Below are 23,835 nucleotides of genomic sequence, written 5' to 3' on the forward strand. Positions count from 1 at the left end.
TGGTGGTCCAGTGAGAGAAACTGAATCTGATAAGAAGAAACCAGTTATCTGAAATCCAACAACTCTTTCTTGTGGATTAGAACTCAGCTTTGAAGTTTCACTTGTTATGCTTGGCTCTGTGAGTTATGCTACTCCTGATGAAAAATAAAATCAAGAATATTTTACATTGAAGGGCCTCAGTGATGAAAAGGCAGCATCCAACTCCCTTATCTCATCAGCTGTGCGGTTGGCTAGCAAACTTGTGTTTAGATTGTTACCTGAAGAAAGAAAAAACAAAGTGTCCTGAATGCTGATTCTACTGTGTCAGTGGGAAACAATTTCTAACAGGCAAGTGGCAAACAACAAAACTTTTGAGAAAGCAGACCTGGGGAGAGTTCACTGCAGTTTCATAATGGTATGAATAGTTCTTTTGCTGCCTTTTTTCTTTTCTTTTTTTTTTTTTTCGAAATCTTTCTGGGGTTGATGTGGATCTCTTTCTATTTGTTCAGGAAACTGTGACGTGTGTTCTGGGCAGGGTTTGAGGTTTTGGAACCTTTTCTAAAAGGGACAGAGAGCACCCGGCTACACTTCCCTGTTGTGAGGTTGGTGCACGGCTGGTGGAGCTGAAGCAAACTGGTCACCATGCAGGTGCTCCTCCAGTGCACTAGGCTTGCTCTGGCTCTTGCCTTCATCCTGATTTCATCTTCAGTTCAAGGTAAGAACCACTAATCTTATCACCTTATAATCTTCTTGTATGCCCCAGGGTCCACACAAATGATTATATTCACTCTAAGGTATAGAATATAGTATATTATGGGAAAGTAGGCCAAGAAAAAAAAAAAAAAAGAAAGAATTTGGGTAGCTGAACTCTTTAGAGTGAAATTGGTTAAGTTTGGTACAAAAAAAAAAAAAAAAAAGTTAAACTCTGAGGCAGCTATGGCCTTGTAAGTTCTTAAAATGATTGAAATGTATTATTTTATTGTCAGGTGAAAATGGCTTCCAAATTTCTAAAGCCTCAAGAAAGGAATAGAGAAAATGGTTTACCTCTAAGTGCCCACATCTATCCCAAGTTTTAATAATTAGTGATGTTATCATTATTTTGACACTGGGAAATGCTATTTTTAAAATCAGAGTAAATTTGCTTGTATTTTCTCTCCTTTTAAAAACCTGCTTCTTAGTGAAAATTCAATTATGTTTAGACACAGCTAATGAATACCCGCTCAGATTTTAAAGAAAGGCCAAAGAATTTTAGTAATTGTGTCATTGCTCAGAGAAACAGCATATTTGGAAAATTCTTGTTAGGTCTATCATTTAGGATTGTTTTAGTCAGAATGAAACAACTTAAAACCTTTAATGACTAAGAAAATGAAAATGATCAGTTTGTAAGAAAAACACAGTTTCTTCTCTTTTGGTAAATAAGGGATTATAGTCATGGCCTGATAAGTAGAAGGGAGAATTTATAGTAGAAAAACACTAAGTTCCTCCAAATCGTAAAGGAAATATTGAGTCATAGCGATGCACACATCTAGATACGTTTCTTCGAAGTGACTTCTAGTTGTCTTGTTTTTACTTCTGGTGGAAATGAAATTGTATACATAACCTGAGATACATTCATTATATATTGGAAATTTATAAAAATCACTTTCTTCTTGTTATTAAAGAAAAACCAGCAAATGATGGTGATGAAACCTTTCCATTAATCTATTTATTTTTTTAAAGGATAAAACATTGTTGATTGTAAGGAACAGGCTTTACTACAATCTTTCAGGGAAAACCTTCAGCCAGTGAAATAATTCCCTAATGTGTTCTGACAAGATCCAGGCAGTCAAGTCCATGTTTGTAGAACAGACCTGAGGGACCTGTTGGTGTTGGGTCTACTCTGACCAGAGCTCGATGAATCTTTACATCTTCAAAATCTCCCAGAAATGTCACATTTCCCACTAAGATTCAATAGGGAAAACTAAAATTAAAACAAAAGTGTTCTTTATATAATCGGTATTTTCCAGAAAGTAGTGAAGAAACCGTTATAAAATTGTATAAAGCACTAGTATTTATGTCATCACTGGGTACATTTTGCTCCGTGTTGGGAAGGGAACCAAAAATAAGAGAATGAATAGACTGAAACACTAGGGAGTTTCCAAAGGAGAAGTGCAGTTGGTATTGGAATTAAGGGTTTGTGCCCACATTTGAATAAGAAGGGAAATAGACGCCCACCCACTGGCTCTGTGTGTGTGTGTGCACGCGCGTGTGTGACATCAACTCAAGGCTGCAAAGAGGTCTCTATTTCATAATATTCTATGTGATGCCAGATATGATTCTGTAGCACTCTTTCCCCACTTAAAAATAGTTTTTTTCCTTAATCCATTGATATAACTGAATGATCAATTCCACTAGGCTTTTGGCTTGCTTTTACTGAAACGAAGCATCTCAGGTTACTGTATAAATTTGCTAGGGCTCCCATAACAAAGTACCACAGGCTGGGTGGCTTAAACAACAGGAATTTATTTCCTTACAGTTCTGGAGACTAGAAGTCCAAGATCAAGGTGTTGGCTGGGTTAGTTTCATCCTGCAGCTTTTCTCCTCAGCTTGTAGATAGCCATCTTATCTCTGTCTCCACATGGTCCTTTGTGTGTTCCTGGTTTCCTCTTCTTATAAGGACAACAGCCATACTGGATTAGGGTTCATCCATGTAAACTCATTATATCTCAACTATCTCTTTTAAGTCCCTATCTCCAAATACAGTCCTATTCTGAGGTACTAGGGGTCAGCACTTCAATACATTGAGTTGGAGTGACACAATTCAGCCCACATCAGTGACTATAAGTGAAGCTGAAATAAAAACATGCTATAAAAGCCTATCTACCAGTTGCAAAAGAGACGGTAGTTTGGCAAGATGTGGGAGACCCTGGAGAGGACAGATAGCTAATCAGTTTAATGTAGAGCTTCAGGAGATTACCGATGAGGGCTGTGAATCTCAAATTCTTTTATTAACTCTCTTTTTCAAAGATGCCCATAAAGAAGGAAAATGGAAAATCCATGAGCAGGTGTAGCCAGGGGGTCATTGCCAGACCCTATGTCCACTCTACACTGCCTCTGAGATCACAATAATAATATTGATTCCACCAGTGTTCACTGCTGTTCAATTGTAAAGTGATTTAGCATCCACTCTCAGGTAAATAAATGGTCATCACATTCCCTGTGAGGAGGAATTAATACCAATTTATAGAGAAGAAAACTGGATCTTACATTCATTATCTCATTTCCTCTTTACATCAACCTCTTTCAGAAAATGCATGAGACTTACCCTAGGCCCATTACAACTAATTAATGGCAGAGCTGGTCACCTGATTTCAAGTTCAAATTAACTTTCTACTGTAATTTAGCTGTTTTCTAGGTGGAGTAGAGATTGTCTTTATTTAAAACAAACTTGCTTTGTCTACAGCTCTTATTACTAAAGCCTCTGAGTTGAGGGACAGAGAGGGAGAAATTGAAAGTAAACTTGGAACTTTTTATAGCTTGTCAAACCACACAAGGGTGAGGAATCTTGTGCAATTGATTGGCCAGTAGGAAGCAGCTCCAACTTAGATAGTGATGTCTATTTGGATGCCACTAAACAATGAATGAAAATGGTCTTTTTTCTCCCCTAACATGGCAATTTTAAAGTTTTTCTAACAAACCCACAGCAAATCTCCATTAAGAATAGGAAATTAGTAAACTGTGATGACGTTGGGGAAATATTGATACTACAATATAAAAAGATACAGAGAGATTACTGGGGTAAGTTATTTGCCCAGTGTCAGAGGTTTATTTTTATAAATGGTAATATTTATTCATAGAAAGGGTTTTGCTGAAGTAGAACTAGTAGACTGTGTATGTATGAAAGAGAGACAAAGACAGAGACACAGAGAGAAAGGACAGGAAGTGATTCTAAATAAAAAACATTCTTCTTCCTTGAATCCACTACAGAATTAACCAGGAGACCTGTAAGTGGGATCTCTTAAGAAGATCATTTTTCTGTCCATGAGCATGTTTCCTCTTATTTTTTTAATTATGGTAATCACAAGACACTTCTCTCAAGCAAAAGAGAATCAAGATACTCCCACACATTGCAGGGCTGGAACTGTTGAATTTTTACATCCTGCCAACACTCTTGAATAAGTATATCAGGAACTTTGTATCTGTAACCACATTCTTTATTTTAAAGCAGATTTAAGATCCCCAGTCTATGTTAATCATTTTGTAATGTATAATAATGGAAGATCACTATGTTATGCATCTGAAACAAATATAGTGTTATAGGTCAGTTATACTTAAGAAAGAAACCCACCTCATATTATTTTATTTATATAAAATGTCCAGTTTGGTAAAAAAAACAGAGACATAAAGTAGATTGATTACTGGTTACTTCAGGATAAGACACATAAGATACAGGAGTTGGATAGCTAAAGGACAGAGGATTTCTCTGTGATGATAAAATTGTTTTAAATTTGTGCACATACCTATAAACATGCTAAAAAACAAAAACCACTGAAATTTACACATTAGAAGAGTGAATTGTGTGCCGGGTTAAATATGTTAAATACCAATAAAACTTTTTTAAATTAAAATAAATGAAGTAAAATCATCAGTCTCAAGTTGTTGTTGTTTAGTCGCTAAGCTGTGTCTGATCCTTTGCGACCCCATGGACTGTAGTCTGCCAGGCTCCTCTGTCCATAGGATTTCCCAGGCAAGAATACTGGAGTGGGTAGTCATTTCCTCCTCCAGAGGATCTTTCTGACCCAGGGATCAAACCCATGTCTCCTGCATTGTAGAATTCTTTACTGCTGAACCACCAGGGAAGCCCCAATCTCAAATTAGATAAACATTTCTTTGGGGAAGATGGACTTCTACTTTTGATTTCTTATAAATTTTGGAACATCTTTATTGAGATAGAGTTCATATACCATACAATTCACCCATTTAAAGTGTACATCAATGGTTTTTTAGTGTATTCACAGATATGTGCAACCATCACCATAGTCAATTTTAGAACATTTTCATTACCCAAAAAAGGAAATCCCTCTTGGGGACTTCCCTGGCAGTCCAGTGGTTAAGACTCCACACTTCCAGTGCAGGGGGCATGGGTTTGATCAAGGAACTAAGATCCCACGTGCTGACATTGGAAAGAAATGTCTTGCCTTAAAGAGAATTTTCACATGCTCTCTCTCTCTCAAAAAGAGAAACTCGTTATAAATTTTGAAAGCTGAGATGCCAAACTCTAGAAAGAATTTGTATTTTAGTTTTCTAATTTATGAAAGTTGTGTTTTTTATGCTAGTGAAAAGATACAGTCTTTCACTTGGATTCTTCTTCATAAACTATTAGTTTTACTTTTCTGTTTAACTTCCTGTCTATGTAAGCACTTTCTCGGTTTGATACTCAGTCATCAATGGCAGTAGAGGAGAATGTCTAGACCTGCTCTATCCAAAACGGTGGCCAGCAGCCTCTTGTGGCTACTAAGCACTTGAAATGTGTGAAATGTGGCAAGTCCAAACAGATCTGGTGTAAGTGCGAAACGCACACCAGATTTAAAATCCTAGTATGAAAAAAAGTGTAAAATATCCATTAATAACTTACATTGTTTATTGGATATATTGGTTTAAGTAAAATGTTTTAAAATTAAGGTCACATTTCTTTTTTTACTTTTTAAAATATGACTGTCCTAATATTGAAAATTTCATACATGTTCGGAAGGTTCCTCTTGTTTCTATTGGACTGCACTGGTCAAGATGGCATAGGGCGTGAAGACATTGCCCTCTGCTGGAGGACATGTTGAATTTTCACCCAATTTCACATGATGAAGCTTCTAAGCAGCAATTCATTAGATGGCAAAGTTCTTCAAGAAAGAATCAGAGAGGGAGAAAGAGCTAAACTGTATTCAATACCTACTGCACACAAAGGCTTGTGATAGACGTGTCACATACTTCTATCTTGTTTAAACTGGAACTCTATGAAAGTGAAAGCTGCTCATTCCTGTCCAACTCTTTGCGACCCCATAAACTATAGTCAGTCCATGGAATTCTCCAGGCCAGAATACTGGAGTGGGTAGCCTTTCCCTTCTCCAGGGGATCTTCCCAACCCAGGAATCAAACTTGAGTCTCCTGCACTGCAGGTGGATTATTTACCAGCTGAGCTACCAGGGACTCTTTGGGAGACTATTATTCCTATTTTAAAGATGAGAAATTGAGAATCAGAAAGGTGCTCAGTGGTGGGACAGGAATTTAAATTTGGTTTATCTCTATCAGAGATAGCTCAATAGGTCATTGTCATCCTCTTCATCACAGAAACTAGCATTTAAAGAGCTCTGACAATGGTGCTAGGTACTATTCTAAGAACCTAATATTTGTATCTTATTATGAGATCTATTACTGTCCCCATTTTATGGATGAGGAAACTGAGGTCCAGAGAGGTTATAGTTATATAGCTAGTAAGGGTCAGCCATTGTGATGTCATCTGGCAACCTTACCTTCAGCCTCTAAGTGATGACAAAGCTAACCCATTCTGGATGAGTAGTGTCCCAGACCAGAAATTTGTAAGCTATATTCAGGAACTATGGGGAAGAGTATGACAGAGTAGTAGTTCTAAAAAAAAAGAAAAAAATGAAAGCAAGACAGAAAGAAAGAAGAAAAACAATGGAGAACATTTACTTTCTACATTAGAGTTTTTGCTTTGTTTATATTTTAAAAGAATATTGTTTATTACAGTAATTTAGAAAACAAAGTGAGAAAAAAAAATCACCAGAGCCTACCACTATAGCTATTTCTGTGTATTTCCTCCCATCCCCCATATCTATATATGTAGTTACATTAATAACTATTATGCATAGAATGGCATTCTGCTATTTTTAACTCATTTTTTAATATAAATTTTCCTATGATGCTATGTAGTCTTTTCCATAGCTACTACTTTTTTTCCATTTGGTTAATATTCTCTCATAGTAATGCCTCAGAATTAATCTCAGTGTTTTCTCTTGTTTTGATTAGTTATTTACTGTTTTTCTATTCTAAATAATACTAGGGTGAACAGCATCATGAATTATTTATATATTCCCCTTCATATATATGTATATCTTAATGAAACCTAACAAAGCTGTATTTATGAAATTAATCAGAAATATTAACTAGGACAAAGTTGAGTATAAATAGACATAATAGAGGTTCATAAGGAAAGAGAACATTTTGCAAAATTCTGTGGGTCTGCAGTCTTTTAGAAACAAAGTCCTTGGCCATCCCATTGAGATATAAAGTGAATTTGACCTTGGTAGAGGCTCCATTTTCAACCTCTGATAGCTGAGAAGGGAAACAACTTGTGCATATTCTCTGAGAAATAGTGATACCCAGAAGGAAAGAAAACTCTAAAATTTATAGTCTCTAGGGGTTTGGGTAATGAGATTAGGAATAATTTTTTTTCTTTGTTTGCTACATTTTTCAGTTTTAAGGAGTACCTAACTAATCTCTCCACTATTAGGAGAGAGTACTATAAAAGGTAGAGAGCCCTCTAGACCCAGAGTTAAAGTCAGAAAACTTTTGACAAGTAGCTGTATGAGTCTATTTACATAAAATCTAGAAAATGCAAACTAATTTAAAATCACAGAAAGCAGACTGATGATTGAAGGGGGCTTGAGGGAGTCAGGAGAAGGGAGGGAGAAGGGCAGGGTCACAGAGGGGCACAAGGAAACTCTGGGGATGTTGGATATGTTGATACCCTTGATTGTGGTGATGGTTCCATGCTGTATCCACTTGTTGAAACATTAAATCGTACACTTTAAATATGCACAGCTTATTGAATGTCAAATCCACCTTAATAAAGCTATTAAAAATAAAAATAATTAATTTTGAAAGATAATACATAGTATAACTCAAGAATCTAAAAGTTCAAAAGGATATGCAGTGAAAAGTCAGTGTTCTTTCTTCCACTCTCTTCTAGCCACCAATTCTCTCCACTAAGATGATCAGTTTGTTGTCTATCTTTTAAGAGGTGTTCTGTGCATGTAAGCTTGTATGTAAATAAATTCCAAAAACCCACAACACACACAAATGGTAACACACAATGCATAGTGTTCTTTACTTTTTTTAACCTTGGAGGGAATGCCCTCGAAGTCCAGTATTTAAGACTCCATGCTTTAATTACTGAGGACATGTTCAAATCTCTGTTCGGGGAACTAAATTCTTGCAAGTCACATAGCATGGCCAAAATATATATATATATGTATACACACACACACACATACACATACATATACATATATGTACTATGTATACACACACACTTGGAGATTATTATATATCAGTACCCAGAGAATTGCCACATTATTTTAATAGCTGCATAGTATTGTACGCTGCATCTTAATTCATTAACATCTGATTTTATAGTCTTTGGTACTGCAAAAAATTATTGCAGTGATTATCCACAACACTGTTCTTCATTTTATTTTGTTTTCTTAAATATGTGTTATCAGTTGCATCTCAATCTGTACAGAACAATAATGTACTGGGCTTTAAAACTCTTGCAGGAAGGGGGACCCCTTCCATGGCCTGAGAGTGGATTCTTGTCTAACACTCAGAAATAAATTGTCCAAGAAGACACATGTACTGAGAAAGCAAGAGACTTTATTGGGACGGGACCCCCGGGCAGAGAGCAGCAGGGTAGGGCACCCAGGAGAACTGCTCTTCCATGTAATTTGCAGTCTCAGGTTTTTTGGTAATGGGGTTAGTTTTCAGGTTCTCTCTGGCTAGTTATTCTGACTCAGGGTCCTTCCTGGTAGCATGCACATCACTCAGCTAAGATGGATTCTAGTGAGGAGGATTCTGGGAGGTTTGTAGGACATATGGACTCTCATCTCCTCTTTCCTTTTGACCTTTCCTAAATGCTTCCAGGTGGTAGCTTGTTAGTCTGCATTCTTTACCAGGACCTCCTACTGTATGATAGATGACTCGAGCAAGTGGTTATGATTGTGCTTGGCCAGGACAAGGGAGCTTTAGTCTGTGGTGCCCCTAACAAAATCTCCTTTTCTGCTTTTCAGGAGTTTTAGATGTGCTCCTTCATGTTAGGTGACGATTAGCTGTACTTGCGTGAATCAAATGTACTTGAGGTGGGGAGGAGATGATCCTTTGGCAGGGTAGTGAAATATTTCTCACCACCACGGCTCCATCCTTGCTAAACTGAGGAATGAAATTTATTTTGTAAATTAATAAGCAATCTCCTATATAACCTCCTAACACAGGATATGGAGCCTTTTATGTAGAAATTAAAAGAGGCTGTGAAAGCCCATCTTTGGTGAACAGAAGAGCCTTGACTTTTGAAATCTCTGACTAGATGTGAGGCCAAAGAAAGAGGTTAAGTTTTTAATCTGCTTTTCATTCTCAAGAATACCACATGGCCCCAAAGAACTAGGATTCTGTAATATCTCAGGACTATTTGGTACATTTCTTAACCTTTCTGAACATAATTTGACTCATCTCTATCAGAAGAGGCAGACTTCGGGGTCAGATAGGAGGTTGGATTCTGGGTGCTTAGTACCTGTGCAGCCTCAGTTTTCCTTTGTATAAAATGGAAATAATAGTACAGAGACAATAATAGTTAATATTATTAGGTGTTTATTTACTGTGTGCCTAGCACTATGTTAAGATCTTTACATGCATTTTCTCATTTAATTTTTGTGACCAGCTTATGAAAAAGAGACACTCTTAGTTCCTGAGTTTTCTGTTGGGTACTTGGGGAAGTGAAGGTTTCACAAGTCACCAGTAACAGAGGCAGCTAACTGCCAAAGCCTATTCTAATGTTAAACTCTAGGCTACTTTGCACAGGTGTAGTGTGAGAAGGATAAACTATGTATAAAGGGCTGGGAAACAGTGGGTGCTCCTGTTATATTAATGGTCATAAAACCTGTCCACACCTTACCTACCAAATTTAAAATCTATTTAATTAAAAATTTCTTAGGGGAAGAGTGATTAGAAGCTGTGTAAGAGATACTTATTGATCATGAGGTTTCCTTGTTTGGGCAGGTTCTCCTGTGCAGAGAGCCAGATACCAGTGGGTACGCTGCAATCCTGACAGTAATTCTGCAAACTGCGTTCAAGAAAAGGGAAGAGTGCTTGATATACTTCCAGATGAATCCAGCAGAATCCCACCTCTAAGGTCTGACATTTTCTTGTAAGTGGACTTTCTTGATTTTACTTTTGTCAGCCTCTGTTGAGATCTTGGCATGGAGGCAGAAGGGTTACCCAGAGTGTTTTCTTTAGGCTCTTGCTTCCACAGTTCAGTTTTCACTGCATAGTGCAGGGTAAAACTGTAGTGTATTTACTGGTATATGAGATGCACAAGAATACATGACTCACACTTTCACAAGGTCTTTTTCTGGTGGCAGAAACAAAAATTGAATACTTTTCACCAATAGGTATTGAAAATAATTGAACATTATTTTATTAATGTAAATAGAGCACATTATATATTAAAATCCAGTAGGAGTCTATCACCTGAATGCATAAACAAAACGTGACATGTACATAAAGTGTAATATTATTTGACCATAAGAAAGAAGTGCTGAGAAATGCTGCAACATGGCTGAATCTGGAAAGCATTATGCAAAGTAAAGGAAACTAGACATAAAAAGCCACATATTATATGATTCCATCTGTATAAAGTGTACAAAAATAGGCAAAACCCACAGAAAATAATTTTTGAGGGGTAATAAAAATGTTCTGTTTAGACAGTAGTGATTAAAAAAAAAAAAGAAATTAGGGGAAGGAACAATAAGTGGCTGTGACTCATAAAAAAGAAAGCCATACCTCTTCTTGATCAAATAAAACCTGCCTTATACTTGCCAAAAGGATCCGATAGGAATTCATAAGTAACAAAAAATTGAATTGTGTTAGAGCCCATTATCAGTTACATGTGGCAAAGATATATTATGAAAAGAATTATCATAAAAGTTTTAATATTCAGGCTTAAATAGAAAATCACTCTCCTGGGACTTCCCTGGTGGCCCAGTAAAAATCCTCCTGCCAATGCAGGGGACATGGGTTCAATCCCTAGTCCAGGAACTGAGATCCCACTTGCTGCAGAGCAACTAAGCCCGTCAGCCACAACTACTGAGCCTGTGTGCTCTAGAGCCTGTGCTTTGCAATAAGAGAAGCCACTGAAGTGAGAAGCCTGCACACTGCAACTAGAGAATAGCCCGAGAGAGTAGTTTTCTGCTCACTGCCACTAGAGAAAGCCCACTCACAGCAACAAAGACCCAGCACGGCCAATAAAGAAATCTTTTTTAAAAAATGAAGTGGATCAACTACGAAAATAGCCAAATCTGAGCATCTGAAGATCTCCTAGTCTACCTGATGTATGATCTCTGTAGTTCTGAGAAGCAAAGAATAATTTAAAATAAGGTGTGCATGTGTGTAAAAGTAACAATGGACAACTGAGGACTTACAGGTGAGTGAGTGAGAACTGGCTGCAGGTGTGTGTGTATAAAAGGCTGATCAGTTCTGAGCAATGATGAAAAGGTTTTACTACAGACCTTTATAACTATAAAGATTTCTACACTTGATCTGAGCTCTAAATAAAGAAAAAAATAATAAAAGAAAATCACCCTTCTGAAAGCCGCATAAGTCATTGTGCCCAAACCAGGTAAGCCTGTTATCACTTTGGGGATACTGTCAACCCCCTTCGTCACTGAAATTATATCATCACCATCCTCAAAATACAACTCTGCAACGCTGTGCTTCTGTTTTAATTCTCCGGCACAGAGGTTGAACCTGATGTTACAACTTCCTCCATTATTTTAAGTCATGGATTTCAATACTAATTCATTTAATCTAAAATGTTAGAGGAATAACCTAAAGCCTCCAAAACAGCTATTTTATACTATTTCTTCCCTCCTCAAATCTCCATAATCTTCCATACTCTTTGACATAAATTGTAGCAATATTTTTTTGGATCTGTGTCTTATGGCAAAGGAAACAAAAGCAAAAGTAAGCAAATGGGACCTAACTAAACATAAAAGGTTTTGCACAGCAAAGGAAACCACTGACAAAACAAAAAGATGACCTACTGAAATGGAAGAAAATATTTACAAGTGATACGACTGATAAGGGGTTAATATCTAAAATATATAAACAGCTCACATGACTCAACATCATAAAGCAAACGACCTGAAAAATGGGCAGAAGATCTGAATAGACATTTTCCCAAAGAAGAATGGGCAACATGAACATGAAAAGATGCTCAACATCACTAATCACCAGAGAAATGCAACTAAAACCCACGAAAAAATCACCTCACACCTGTCAGAATGGCTGTCATCGGAAAGACCACAATTAACAAATGTTGGTGAGGATGTAGGAAAAGAGAACTCCTGTACATTGTTAGTGGGAATGTAAATTGGTGTAATCACTGTAGAAAACTCAGAAAACTAGAAATGGAGTCACCATATACTCCTGCAATTGCATTCTTAGATATTTATCCAAAGGAAATGAAAACACTAATTTGAAAAGATATATGTACCCCAATGTTCACAGCAGCATTATTTATGATAGACAAGATGCGGAAGCAACCTAAGTGCCCGTCAACAAGATGAATGGATGAAGAAGATGTGATACACACACACACACACACACACACACGGACATACACATTGGAATACTACTCAGCCATAAAAATCCAAGAGATTTTTCCCATTTGTAACAACATGCATGGACTTGGAGGGTATTATGCTTAGTGAAATAAGCCAGAGAAAGACAAATACTGTATATTACTTATATGTGGAATCTAAAAAAATAAAACAAATTCATGAATATAACAAAAAAGAGATACACAGATATAGAGCACAAACCAGTGGTTACCAATGGGGAGAGGAAAGTGGGGAGGGGCAAGATAGGGGCAAGGGATTAAGAGGTACAAAATACTATGAATAAAACAATCTACAAAGATGTATTATATACAACAGGGAATATGGTCAATGTTTTATAATAGCTATAAATAGAACATAACCTTTAAATAGTTTTTTAAAACATCTGTATAATCTTCCCGTTTCTCAGCCAGTAACTTTCCTTCCTGGTCTGAAACTCCTGTCACTATGGATGCACAGCTTCTCCTTCTGTGTCAGTGTTGGACTCTTTTGCTCTCAGATGCATTTCTTCTCCTTCCCCATCCCTGCTCTGTATTGGGTGGAGGGATGAGGGCTGATCCCTGTGATCTGCATTTCTCACACTCCCGGATCTGTGGCTGAGTTTGGCCATTGGGATGCCTGGAAGGGAGACTGCTCAGCATGGGTGGCAGGGAGAGAGAAGTATGTTTCTTCTCATTCCTGCCTTGGTGGCACCTCTGGCAAGGCTAATATCTCATACATGACTTCAGCTTCCACCAGTGCTCTTGGTCCCTGGGCTTAGGTAGTACCACTTCCTCTACTGTCCTTCTAGCCCAGGAAGAGAAGTGTTTTCTTGCTGTTGCTCATCTCTGGAGTTCTTCACTGTTCCCTATTTGGCCTTCCTTCTTTTCCATCTCATGTGTAAGCAATTCCCTGTCTTAAATATTTAGATTAAGTTTCGGGATTGGACTCTGTGGCAGCTTCCAAGGCCACCTTCCTTGTGCTGGGTATCTTATCTCATGCACCTTCCCCAGGACTTTAATTCTGCAGTCCACCCTCTGAAGCCAGCATTAGTCTGCAGACATTCTCTAGTATCACCTACTTTTAGGTAAAATCTTCGATTCTGCTTCCTCTCCAGCTGTTGTCCTTTTCTCTGCTTACTGTCACCCCTCTCCTCTCCTCAACCCCCTCTGGTTCTACCTTCTACCCAGAGTGCTTGGTGGAAGCACTTACTTTTTTTCTTTTTCTTTTTCTTTTATTTTTTGGCTGCTTGGCATGTGGGATCCAAGTTACCCGACCAGATATCAAACCTGAGGTCTCAGCAGTGAAACCACTGGACCACCAGGGAATTCCCAATTTAAGTTCTTTTTCATTTTCCTTCACACTGGCAAAAATTCTGAGGGAATTTAAAGCTTTGTAAACATTTAAACTGGGATTCCCTGGTGGCTCAGTCTGTAGCGAATCCACCTGTAATGCAGGAGACCTGGGTTTGATCCCTGGGTTGGGAAGATCCCCTGAGGGAGGGCATGGCAACCCACTCCAGTATTCTTGCCTGGAGAATCCCCATGAACAGAGGAGCCTGGCAGACTACAGCCCACAGAGTCACAAGGAGTTGGACATGACTAAGCGACTGAGCACATACAAACTGAAATGTTAACATGTTGGTATATATAATTCTTGACTTGTTACAAAGAATTACCTAAGAGTGAGCTTTGTTGAAGTACTGTGACATTATTAGAAGTTTTGTAGAAGTTTTAAATTAGGAAAAATATCATCTATCTATTGAGTGGGAGAAAGTGTAGAAATGGGAACTTTTCTGTTTAAAAAAAAAAAAAAAAGAAATTCCAAATATAGGATTGCCATGTTAGTGATAGCATTTTGTATCCATCTGCAATGAGCAGATGTGGAACTGAAAAAGGCAATGAGTTAGTTACACTAAGTATATGCAAACATGTGGAAAGGCTGACTAATTTTTTTGTTTCAAAGCACTAAATAACTAGAAACTTTTAACTTCTAATTTCAGCAACTGAGTCACTACATTTACTTTCTTACCTTAAAAAATGTTTCATGATTATCTTTTTATGTCTCAAACTTTAATGGTTTTTTTTCCCCCTTTTTTCTGTCTTACTTCAGACTGGAGAATTCCAGGGATTTGAATGAAGTCTTCCCTCTTTCTGAGGACGTCTCAGGATCAGGTTCTGGAGCAGGATCTGAAAATGGCTTCCTAAATGAAATAGAACAGGAATACCAACCAGTAGAAGAAAATGATGCTTTTTATTACAACTTTAGATCTAAGGAGGGAAATGCGCCCTCATACAACCAGGACTTAGGGCAGGATGGACCAGAAGATTTTACTATATAAAAGAGAGGGTTTCCCATCTTCACACCAGGCAATGTATTTAATTTGTAATTAAATACAATGTAATTAATTTGAGGACAAAAAGCTTTTTAGAAAATTTAAAACATCTGAAAAGGAAGTTTAAGTTTTATCATCTTTTTTTCTCATGGATTCTTAAAGCCTCCTTTATCTATCCTGCTGTCCTGGAAAATACCTGCATTTCTTATGTATCATATTCAACTATATCACTATGAAATTAGCTAGACTCTCCATATCTATAAAATTGTTTCAAAGAATAAATTATACTGTTTTTAAAAAATTTAGTTTGAGAAACAAATTGAGAGGCACTATTTCATATATAAGTCTTCATGAAGCTGACTCTGATTATGAAATCTAGACATGCCTCTTTTTTGTGACAAAACACAGACGCAACATACCATGAATGTATAGAGGAGGTATGTAACATATTTTACAGTATGAAGTTAACTGTTCTAATATCAGCATCAAATGTGTTTGCGAGCTAGTGGACATTGTTTGCTTAGAAGTGTGATTGCTGCCACATTTAGAAACTTAGTGCCTAAATTAAAGCACAGTTGTGCTCTCTGTACTTCATGCTGTGTTACCTTTCCTCCTGGATATCTATGTATTTGCAAACAGTCTATTAAAGCAGAAGTATTATCAAAGAGTTACGCTGTCTGGGCTCTCTTTTGTTCATGAAAGGATTATTTTTGTTTAAATGTTTCTAGATTCTCATCAAGTGTAAAGTTACTTTACAGTGAGACCAAATTTTATAGCTATAATCAAATCCTATTAACTAGCAGATGAAGAAAACAATCATTATACAGAAAGAGGGTTATTCTTGTCCAAACACTTCCTCTTCTTGAAGGCTATACTGTACCCATCCCTGTTCCCCCTAGTTTTGAAAAGTCTCTCATGGATCCTGCATTATCTAGATCCCCTCTTTAGAACTGATACCTTATTGAAATTAACCTCTGTGGAAGAGATGCACCTTGTCTAAGGCCACACTGCTTCCCACAGCAGCCTTCACCCAATGCCTGGTCCAGATGGGCATATGGATACCATATTCCTCCCCTGAACTTGAAACAACTTGGCAGGGAAATCAGAGATTCAGAATTCCCTGAGGATTTGGCTGAGGCTTTGTTGGGACTGCTTTGTAGCTCAGTTTCTTCTTTTACTTAGTCTTGCTTCCTTGCATCCCCCCTGAGAGAGCTCCCTTAGAAACTTTGTGCACACTAGTTTTCATATCAATGTTTCTTCCATGGAGATTCCAACCTGCAAAAGTTGGTGCTAGGACGGGGAGAAAGCAGTTGCTAAAATGAGATTTTGGAGCTGGATCACCTACTGTCTTGGCTGGTAATGAGGACCCTATCCCTGGCTGTAAATGCAGAAAACACACAAGACAGCATTGCAATTATTCAAACTTGCACTGATGATGAACTGGGATGGTGTACCAGTGGAAGGAAGCGCACCAGGGTGCAGTATATGAAACATCTGAGAATATGGAGAAGCAGTAATTATAAAGACGATGGCATTAGATAGCTCTTGCTGGAGGTAACTAATGAAAGATCAAGGATGATTAATTAAAGACTAACTGTGAAAACCAATGGGTCTCCTCAGCAGCATATTAAGAAACTCTCTTCTGCAGTGGGAGGGCTGAAAAAGTTGAGGCCCAGGCCCAGGATATAATCAGAAGAATAGCAGAGTTCAAGAATGTTAAGGTGCCAATCTAACCAAGTCTGTTATACAACGTCAGGACCCTGATTTGGAAAGTACTGGACCTCAGAAATGAGGACATCTGGGTATAAATGTATCTGGGTCGATACATTCAGAATTTGAACCCCTAAGCTTCTTCAAACCCTTTGGTTTTATAGAATAGGCTCACTCCTTAAAAATTAATGCTTTCCTCTGGCTTGAAGATGGTTAAGAGGCCTCTGCCCTTTAAGACCATACGCACTCTCCCTCAAGGTCTGCCCCGCACCCCTGCCTAGCCAACAGATCCATAACTAAAGTTATAATATAAACCAACAGGAGAGTGTTGGGCCTGGTAAGGAGGAAAGGTGAAGGTTTGGCAGAACTTAGTTGTTATGCACCTCAGAAGCCAAGAGAGAGTCTATGAGACTCAACTCTATTGTTGTTTGGTCGCTAAGTCATGTCCAACTATTTTGTGATCCCATAGACTATAGCCCATCAGGCTTCTCTGTCCATGGGATTTCCCAGGCAAGAATACTGGAGTGGGTTGCCATTTCCTTCTCAAGGGATCTTCCCAGCCCAAGGATTGAACTGCATTGGCAGGAGAATTTTTTACCTCTGAGCAACTAGGGAAGCCCAACTTAACTCCAAGAGTGCTAGATCAAGGGATGGAGACAAATCATAAAGTTGGATAAGGAAATGTTCACCAATACAGAAGCGTTAGTGGAATCACTGACCAAAACTGCCCTACCCTGTTCAACCAACTCAGTAACCACTCGTATGAGTTATAGGTGGTTAACAACAGTTAACTTGTATGAGTTACAGGTGGTTAACAACAGAAGGTCCAAGCAAGGAACGTGGAACTGACAAGCTACCACCAACTGAAAGGATTTGGGAAAGGTCAAAAGGGAGAGGAGACACAAGTCAATATGTCTTACCAACCTCCCAGGATCTTTCTCACTAGAATCCATCTTGGCTGAGTAATGTGTGCCGCACCAGAAAGGACCCTGAGTCAGAATGATTGGCCAGAGACAACTCAGAAACTTACTCCATTACCATGAAACCTGAGAATATGAGCCACATGGCAGAACAGTTCTAGGTTCCCTTATCCTGCTGTTCTCTGCCCAGGTGTCCCTTGCCAATAAAGTCTCTCACTTTGTCAGTATGTGTTCTCCTCAGACAATTCATTTCTGAGTGTTAGACAAGAGCCTACTCTCAAGCCCTGAAAGGGTCCCCATTCTTGCAACAGGAGTACTCATCCAGGAAACAGGTGTTGTCATCATGGTAAGAACCCTGGGAGAAAATGTTGACATACTCTAGAATGGCCCTTAGAAGCCTGGAGAGAGTAAAAGCTTCCCTTAAGTAGAAATGCTAGAACTACTATGGCAGACAGTGGAAAAGGGGTCAAAAAGTTTAAGGAAGCGAGCATGCTAGAATGGGCAGATTGTGTAAGCTCTAAAAACCTACCAAATGGCTTGGTTCTGCAGGAAAGTCAAAGCAAAGAAGAATATGCTGGCAAGAGAGATAGCATCTCTGAACTATCAGTGGTAGCTCTCTCCTTACAGGGCAGAGTTGATGGTAGAATGTTGTTACAGAACTGGGCTCACTAATAGCAGTGGGAATGATGGGCATCCCAAAATAATAGAGGCCAGCTGAAGCCGTTCAGCCATCGGAAGCCAGATGGTATAATCACCATGTGAGCAAGGTCAGACTGGAAAGCAGGGAAGCTGGATGGGCAAAGTTATGGAGTGGCATCTTCAGAGGTAAGATAGTTGGTAACGGTCTGCACCCAATTCCATTGCAGTAGGGGTAGACTAGTGGGGTAGTAGGGAGGAATTTCCCCACACCAACAAGCAAGTTTCTGACATCATCTAGGTTTCTTATAATTCAACTCAATTCTGACACTGTCTACCTGGAATCAGCATCAGATTCCACAGTGTAAAGGCTCAGTCCTGTAAGACTTCTCTTCACCTCAGATACCTAGGTTGTTTCCTATGCCTCTGATTGGGTATGAATTGGAGCTTCCAATGGTCCCCTCCTCAGGTTCAGCTAATTTGCTAAAGCAACTTACAAAACTTGGAGAAACATTTTACTTACTCGATCACCAGTTTATTATAAAAGCATATAACTCAAGCTAGATGAAGAGATATCCAAGATGAGTTCCCAAATAAAGGAGCTTCTGTCCTTGTGGAGTTTAGGGCCTTGTGTTTTGCTGAAAGTTTTAACTTTCAGGTTTGAAGGATTCATTAACAAAAGAAATCACTCATTTTACAGAAATAAACAATTTTAATATTTAAAAAAATTAACATCTTTTTAAATTTTTTAATTAATTTCTTTTAATTGGAGGATAATTACAACATTGTGGTGGTTATTGCCATACATTGATATGAATCAGACACAGGTGCATAATTTCAATATTTAATAGTGAATTATCTAACTTATTTTCAACATATGATCATGAAAAGCAAAGATAAATAGAAACAGCAGAGGAGAGTAACAGTACATATATCACCAAATTGGGCTGACTAACATCCAGGTTGAAATAGCACTGGGAAGTCCTAAGTAACAACAATCTGGAGTCCCAGTTGGGAAAAGGTCCTGGGCAGTGTGTCCCTGCCATGGGCAAGACTACAAATTGAGTTTGGGGGCTCCTGTTTATAATCCAGGGCCACAAACTGATATCACCATCAGTTTGAGAGCAAAAATGCAGCTCTGGTTTCACATTAATCTTTTTACAATGCTGTTTATCTGGTGAGTAATGAGACCCTGGGAGATGGGCCAGATCTTCAGGGGCTTCCCTATCTTATCTATAGTGCCGCTTGGCTTACTGGTAACAACTGGTGCGCTCACAAGCAAGCACATAGTCAGGCAGTGTCTAGGCAGGCCAGAAGCAAGATGAGAGGCTTGCTCTGCTTTCTTGTCTCTGAAGTCTGAACAAGACTTCCTCTATTTTAATTTCCCTAACACCTGGCACAGTGGCAAGCAGAAGGTTCTGGTTCCCCAATCTGAAGTTCTTTGAATCCTGTCCTTTAGGTGTTTTTGAAGCCTTCATTATAGAGGTATGATTAATTAAATAAATCATGTTGTTGTTCGATTGCTAAGTCATATCCAACTCTTTGTGACCCCGTGAACTGCAGCACATCAGGCTGCTCTGTCCTTCATAGACTCCCGGAGTTTGCTCAAACTCATGTCCATTGAGTCAGTGATGCCTTTCAGCTGTCTCAGCCTCTGCCAACCCCCTCTCCTTCTGCCCTCAAACTTTCCCAGCATCAGGGTCTTTTCCAATGAGTTGGCTCTGCGCATCAAGTGGCCAAGGTATTGAACTTCAGCATCGGCACCAGTCCTTCCAATGAATAATCAAGGTTGATTTCCTCTGGGATTGACTGGTTTGATTTCCATGCAGTCCAAAGGACTCACAAGAGCCTTTGCCAGCACCACAATTCAAAAGCATCAGTTCTTCAGTACTCAGCCTTCTTTGTGGTCCAGCTCTCACATCCATACATGGAAAAACCAAAGCTCTGACTTTACCAACTTTTGTTGGCAAAGTGACGTCTCTGCTTTTTAATATGCTGTCTAGGTTTGTCATAGATTTTCTTCCAAGAAGCAAGCGTCTTTTAATTTAATGGCAATAGTCACCATCTGCAGTGATTTCAGAGCCCAAGAAAATAAATCGGTTACTGTTTCCACTTTTCCCTCATCTATTTGCCATGAAGTGATGGGAATGGATGCCATGATCTTAGTTTTTTGAATGCTGAATTTTAAGCCAGATCTTTCACTCTCCTCTTTCACCTTCATCAAGAGGCTCTTTAGTTCCTCTTTGCTTTCTTCCATTAGAGTGGTATCATGTGCATATCTGAGGTTGTTGATATTTCTCCCAGCAATCTTGATTCCAGCTTGTGATTCATCCAGCCCAGCATGTCACATGATGTACTCTGCGTATAAGTTAATAAGCAGGGTGACAATATATAGCCTTGATGTACTCCTTTCCCAGTTTTGAACCAATCTGTTGTTCCCTGTCTGGTTCTAACTGTTGCTTCCTGACCTGCATACAGGCTTCTCAGGAGGCAGGTAAGGTGGCCTGGTAGTCCCATCTCTTTAAGAATTTTCTAGTTTGCTGTGATACACACAGTCAAAGGCTTTAGCACAGAAAAAGCAGCAGATGTTTTTCTGGAATTCTCTTGCTTTTTCTGTGATCTAATGGATGTTGGCAATTTGATTTCTGGTTCCTCTGCCTTTTCTAAATCCATCTTGTATATCTGGAAGTTCTCAGTTCACATACTGTTGAAGCCTAACTTGAAGGATTTTGAGATTACCTTGCTAGCATGTGAAATGAGTTCAATTGTGCAGTAGTTTGAACATTCTTGGCATTGCCTTTCTTTGAGACTGGAATGAAAACTGACCTTTTCCAGTCCTGTGGCCACTGCTGAGTTTTCCAAATTTGCTGACATATTGAGTGTAGCACTTTAATAGGATCATCTTTTAGGATTTTAAATAGCTCAGCTGGAATTCCATCACTTCCACTACCTTTGTTCATGGTAATGCTTCCTAAGGTCCACTTGACTTCACACTCCAGAATGTCTGGCTCTAGGTGACTGACCACACTATCATAGTTATCTGGGTCATTAAGACCTTTGTTGTATCTGTGTATTTCTGCCACCTCTTCTTAATCTCTTCTGCTACTGTTAGGTCTTTGCCATTTCTGTCCTTTATTGTGCCCATCTTTGTATGAAATGCTCCCTTGGTATCTCCAATTTTCTTGCAAAAAATTGTATTTCCCTTCATATTGCTTTCCTCTACTTCTTTGCATTGTTCAATTAAGAATGCCTTCTTATCTCTACTTGCTATTCTCTGGAATTCTGCATTCAGTTGGTTATATCTCTCTCTTTCTCCTTTGCCTTTAGCTTCTCTTCTTTTCTCAGTTACTTATAAGGCCTCCTCAGACAGTCACTTTGTCTTCTTGCATTTCTTTTTTGGGGGATGATTTTGGTCACTGCCTCCTGTACAATATTATGAACCTCCATCCATTGTTCTTAAGGCACTTTCTCTACCAGATCTAATCTTTCAAATCTATTGGTTACCTCCACTGTATAATCATAAAGGATTTGATTTAGGTCATACCTGAATGGTCTAGTGGTTTCCCCTACTTTATTCAATTTAAGCCTGAATTTTACAATAAAGAGCTCATGATCTGAGCCACAGTCAACTCCAGGTCTTGTTTTTGCTGACTATATAGAGCTTCTCCATCTTCGGCCACAAAGAATGTAACAATCTGATTTCAGCATTGACCATCTGGTGATGTCCATGTGTAGAATAATCTCTTGTGTTGTTGAAAGAAGGTGTTTGCTATGACCAGTGTGTTCTCTTGGCAAAACTCTCTTAGCCTTTGCCCTACTTCATTTTGTACCTCAAGGCCAAACTTGCCTGTTACTCCAGGTATCTCTTGACTTCCTACTTTTGCATTCCAATCCCCTGTGATGAAAAGGAAATCTTTATTCTTTGATGTTAGTTCTAGAAGGTCTTGTTGGTCTTCATAGAATCATTCAACTTTAGTTTCTTCAGCATTAGTGGTTGGGGCACAAACTTGGATTACTGTGATGTTGAATGGTCTGTCTTGGAAATGAACTGAGATTACTCTTGGTTTTGAAATTGCACCCAAGTACTGCATTTCCAACTCTTTTGTTGACTATGAGGGTTACTCTATTTCTTCTAAGGGATTTTTTCCCATAGTAGTAGATACAGTGGTCATCTTAATTAAATTCACCCATTCTTGTCCACTTTAGTTCACTGATTCCTAAAACGTTGGTGTTCATTCTTGCCATCTCCTGCTTGATGACTGGTAATTGAACTTAATCTCCAGCCCCTCTCCCATCTCCCTTTCCTGGAGGTCAGGAGGTAGAACACACAGAAGTCACTTGCATTTCTATATACTAACAATGAAAAATCAGAAAGAGAAATTAAGGAATCAATCCCATTCACCATTGCAACAAAAAGAATTCAATATCTAGGAATAAACTTACCTAAGGAGACAAAAGAACTGTACACAGAAAATTTTAACACACTAATGAAAGAAATCAAAGATGACATAAACAGATGGAGAGATATTCCATGTTCTTGGGTAGGAAGAATCCATACTGTGAAAATGACTATACTACCATATGCAATCTACAGATTCAATGTGATCCCTATCAAATTACCAATGGCATTTTACATAAAATTAGAACACAGTTCATATGGAAACACAAAAGACCCCAAATAGCCAAAGCAGTCTTGAGAAAAAAGAATGGAACTGGAGGAATCAACCTTCCTGATTTCAGATTATACTACAAAGCTACAGTCATCAAGACAGTATGGTACTGGCACAAAAACAGAAATAGAGACCACTGGAACAATACAGAAAGCCAAGAAATAAACCCATGCACCTATGAGTACCTTCTTTTTCACAAAGGAGGCAAGAACATACAATGGAGCAAAGACAGCCTCTTCAATAAATGGCGCTGGGAAAATGGACAGCTACATGTAAAAGAATGAAATTAGAACACTTCCTAACACCACACACAAAGATAAACTCAAAATGGATTAAAGACGTAAATGTAAGACCAGAAACTATAAAACTCTTAGAGGAAAACATAGGCAGAACACTTGATGACATAAATCAAAGCAAGATCCTCTACGATCCACCTCTTAGGAAACAAAAGTAAACAAGTGGGACCTGATTAAACTTAAAAGCTTTTGCACAGCAAAGGGAATTATAAGCAAGGTGAAAAGATAACCCTCAGAATGGGAGAAAACAATAGCAAATGAAACAACTGACAAAGGATTAATTTCCAAAATATACAAGCAGCTCATACAACTCAATGCCAGAAAAACAATCCAATCAAAAAGTGGGGAAAGACCTAAACAGACATTTCTCCAAAGAAGACATACAGATGGCTAACATGTGAAAAGATGCTCAACATTATTCATTATTAGAGAAATGCAAATCAAAACTACAATGAGATATCACCTCACGGCAGTCAGAATGACCATCATCAAAAAGTCTACAAATAATAAATGCTGGAGAGGGTGTGGAGAAAAGGAAACATTCTTGCATTGTTGGTGAGAATGTAAATTGATACAGCCACTATGGAAGACAGTATGGAGATTCCTTTAAAAACTAGGAATAAAATCAGCATATGACCCATTAATCCCACT

General features: G+C 38.5%; 1 protein-coding gene and 2 non-coding genes across 4 annotated transcripts; all 3 read left to right on the forward strand.

Annotated features, from left to right (window-relative positions):
* The first annotated feature begins 563 nt into the window (after positions 1-563).
* SRGN (serglycin) lies at positions 564-15,619 on the forward strand. 2 transcript variants are annotated; one of them, XM_004021422.4, is made up of 3 exons: positions 564-694; positions 10,021-10,168; positions 14,730-15,619. In XM_004021422.4, exons 1-3 carry the CDS (start codon positions 622-624, stop codon positions 14,956-14,958), a joined length of 450 nt encoding a protein of 149 aa, XP_004021471.3. In that variant the 5' UTR covers positions 564-621; the 3' UTR covers positions 14,959-15,619. The 2 variants fall into 2 exon arrangements, with proteins under 2 accessions (XP_004021471.3, XP_011960597.3); XM_012105207.3 differs by having other exon boundaries at positions 10,021-10,153.
* LOC114110917 (small nucleolar RNA U2-19) lies at positions 11,295-11,374 on the forward strand. Its single transcript, XR_003587082.1, has one exon. It is a non-coding gene; the product is annotated as a small nucleolar RNA U2-19 (small nucleolar RNA).
* On the forward strand, positions 11,499-11,568 carry LOC114110916 (small nucleolar RNA U2-30). Its single transcript, XR_003587081.1, has one exon. It is a non-coding gene; the product is annotated as a small nucleolar RNA U2-30 (small nucleolar RNA).
* Positions 15,620-23,835: the final 8,216 nt, after the last annotated feature.

This window comes from Ovis aries, chromosome 25 (assembly GCF_016772045.2).
Source record: "Ovis aries strain OAR_USU_Benz2616 breed Rambouillet chromosome 25, ARS-UI_Ramb_v3.0, whole genome shotgun sequence".
Lineage (NCBI taxonomy): Eukaryota > Metazoa > Chordata > Mammalia > Artiodactyla > Bovidae > Ovis > Ovis aries.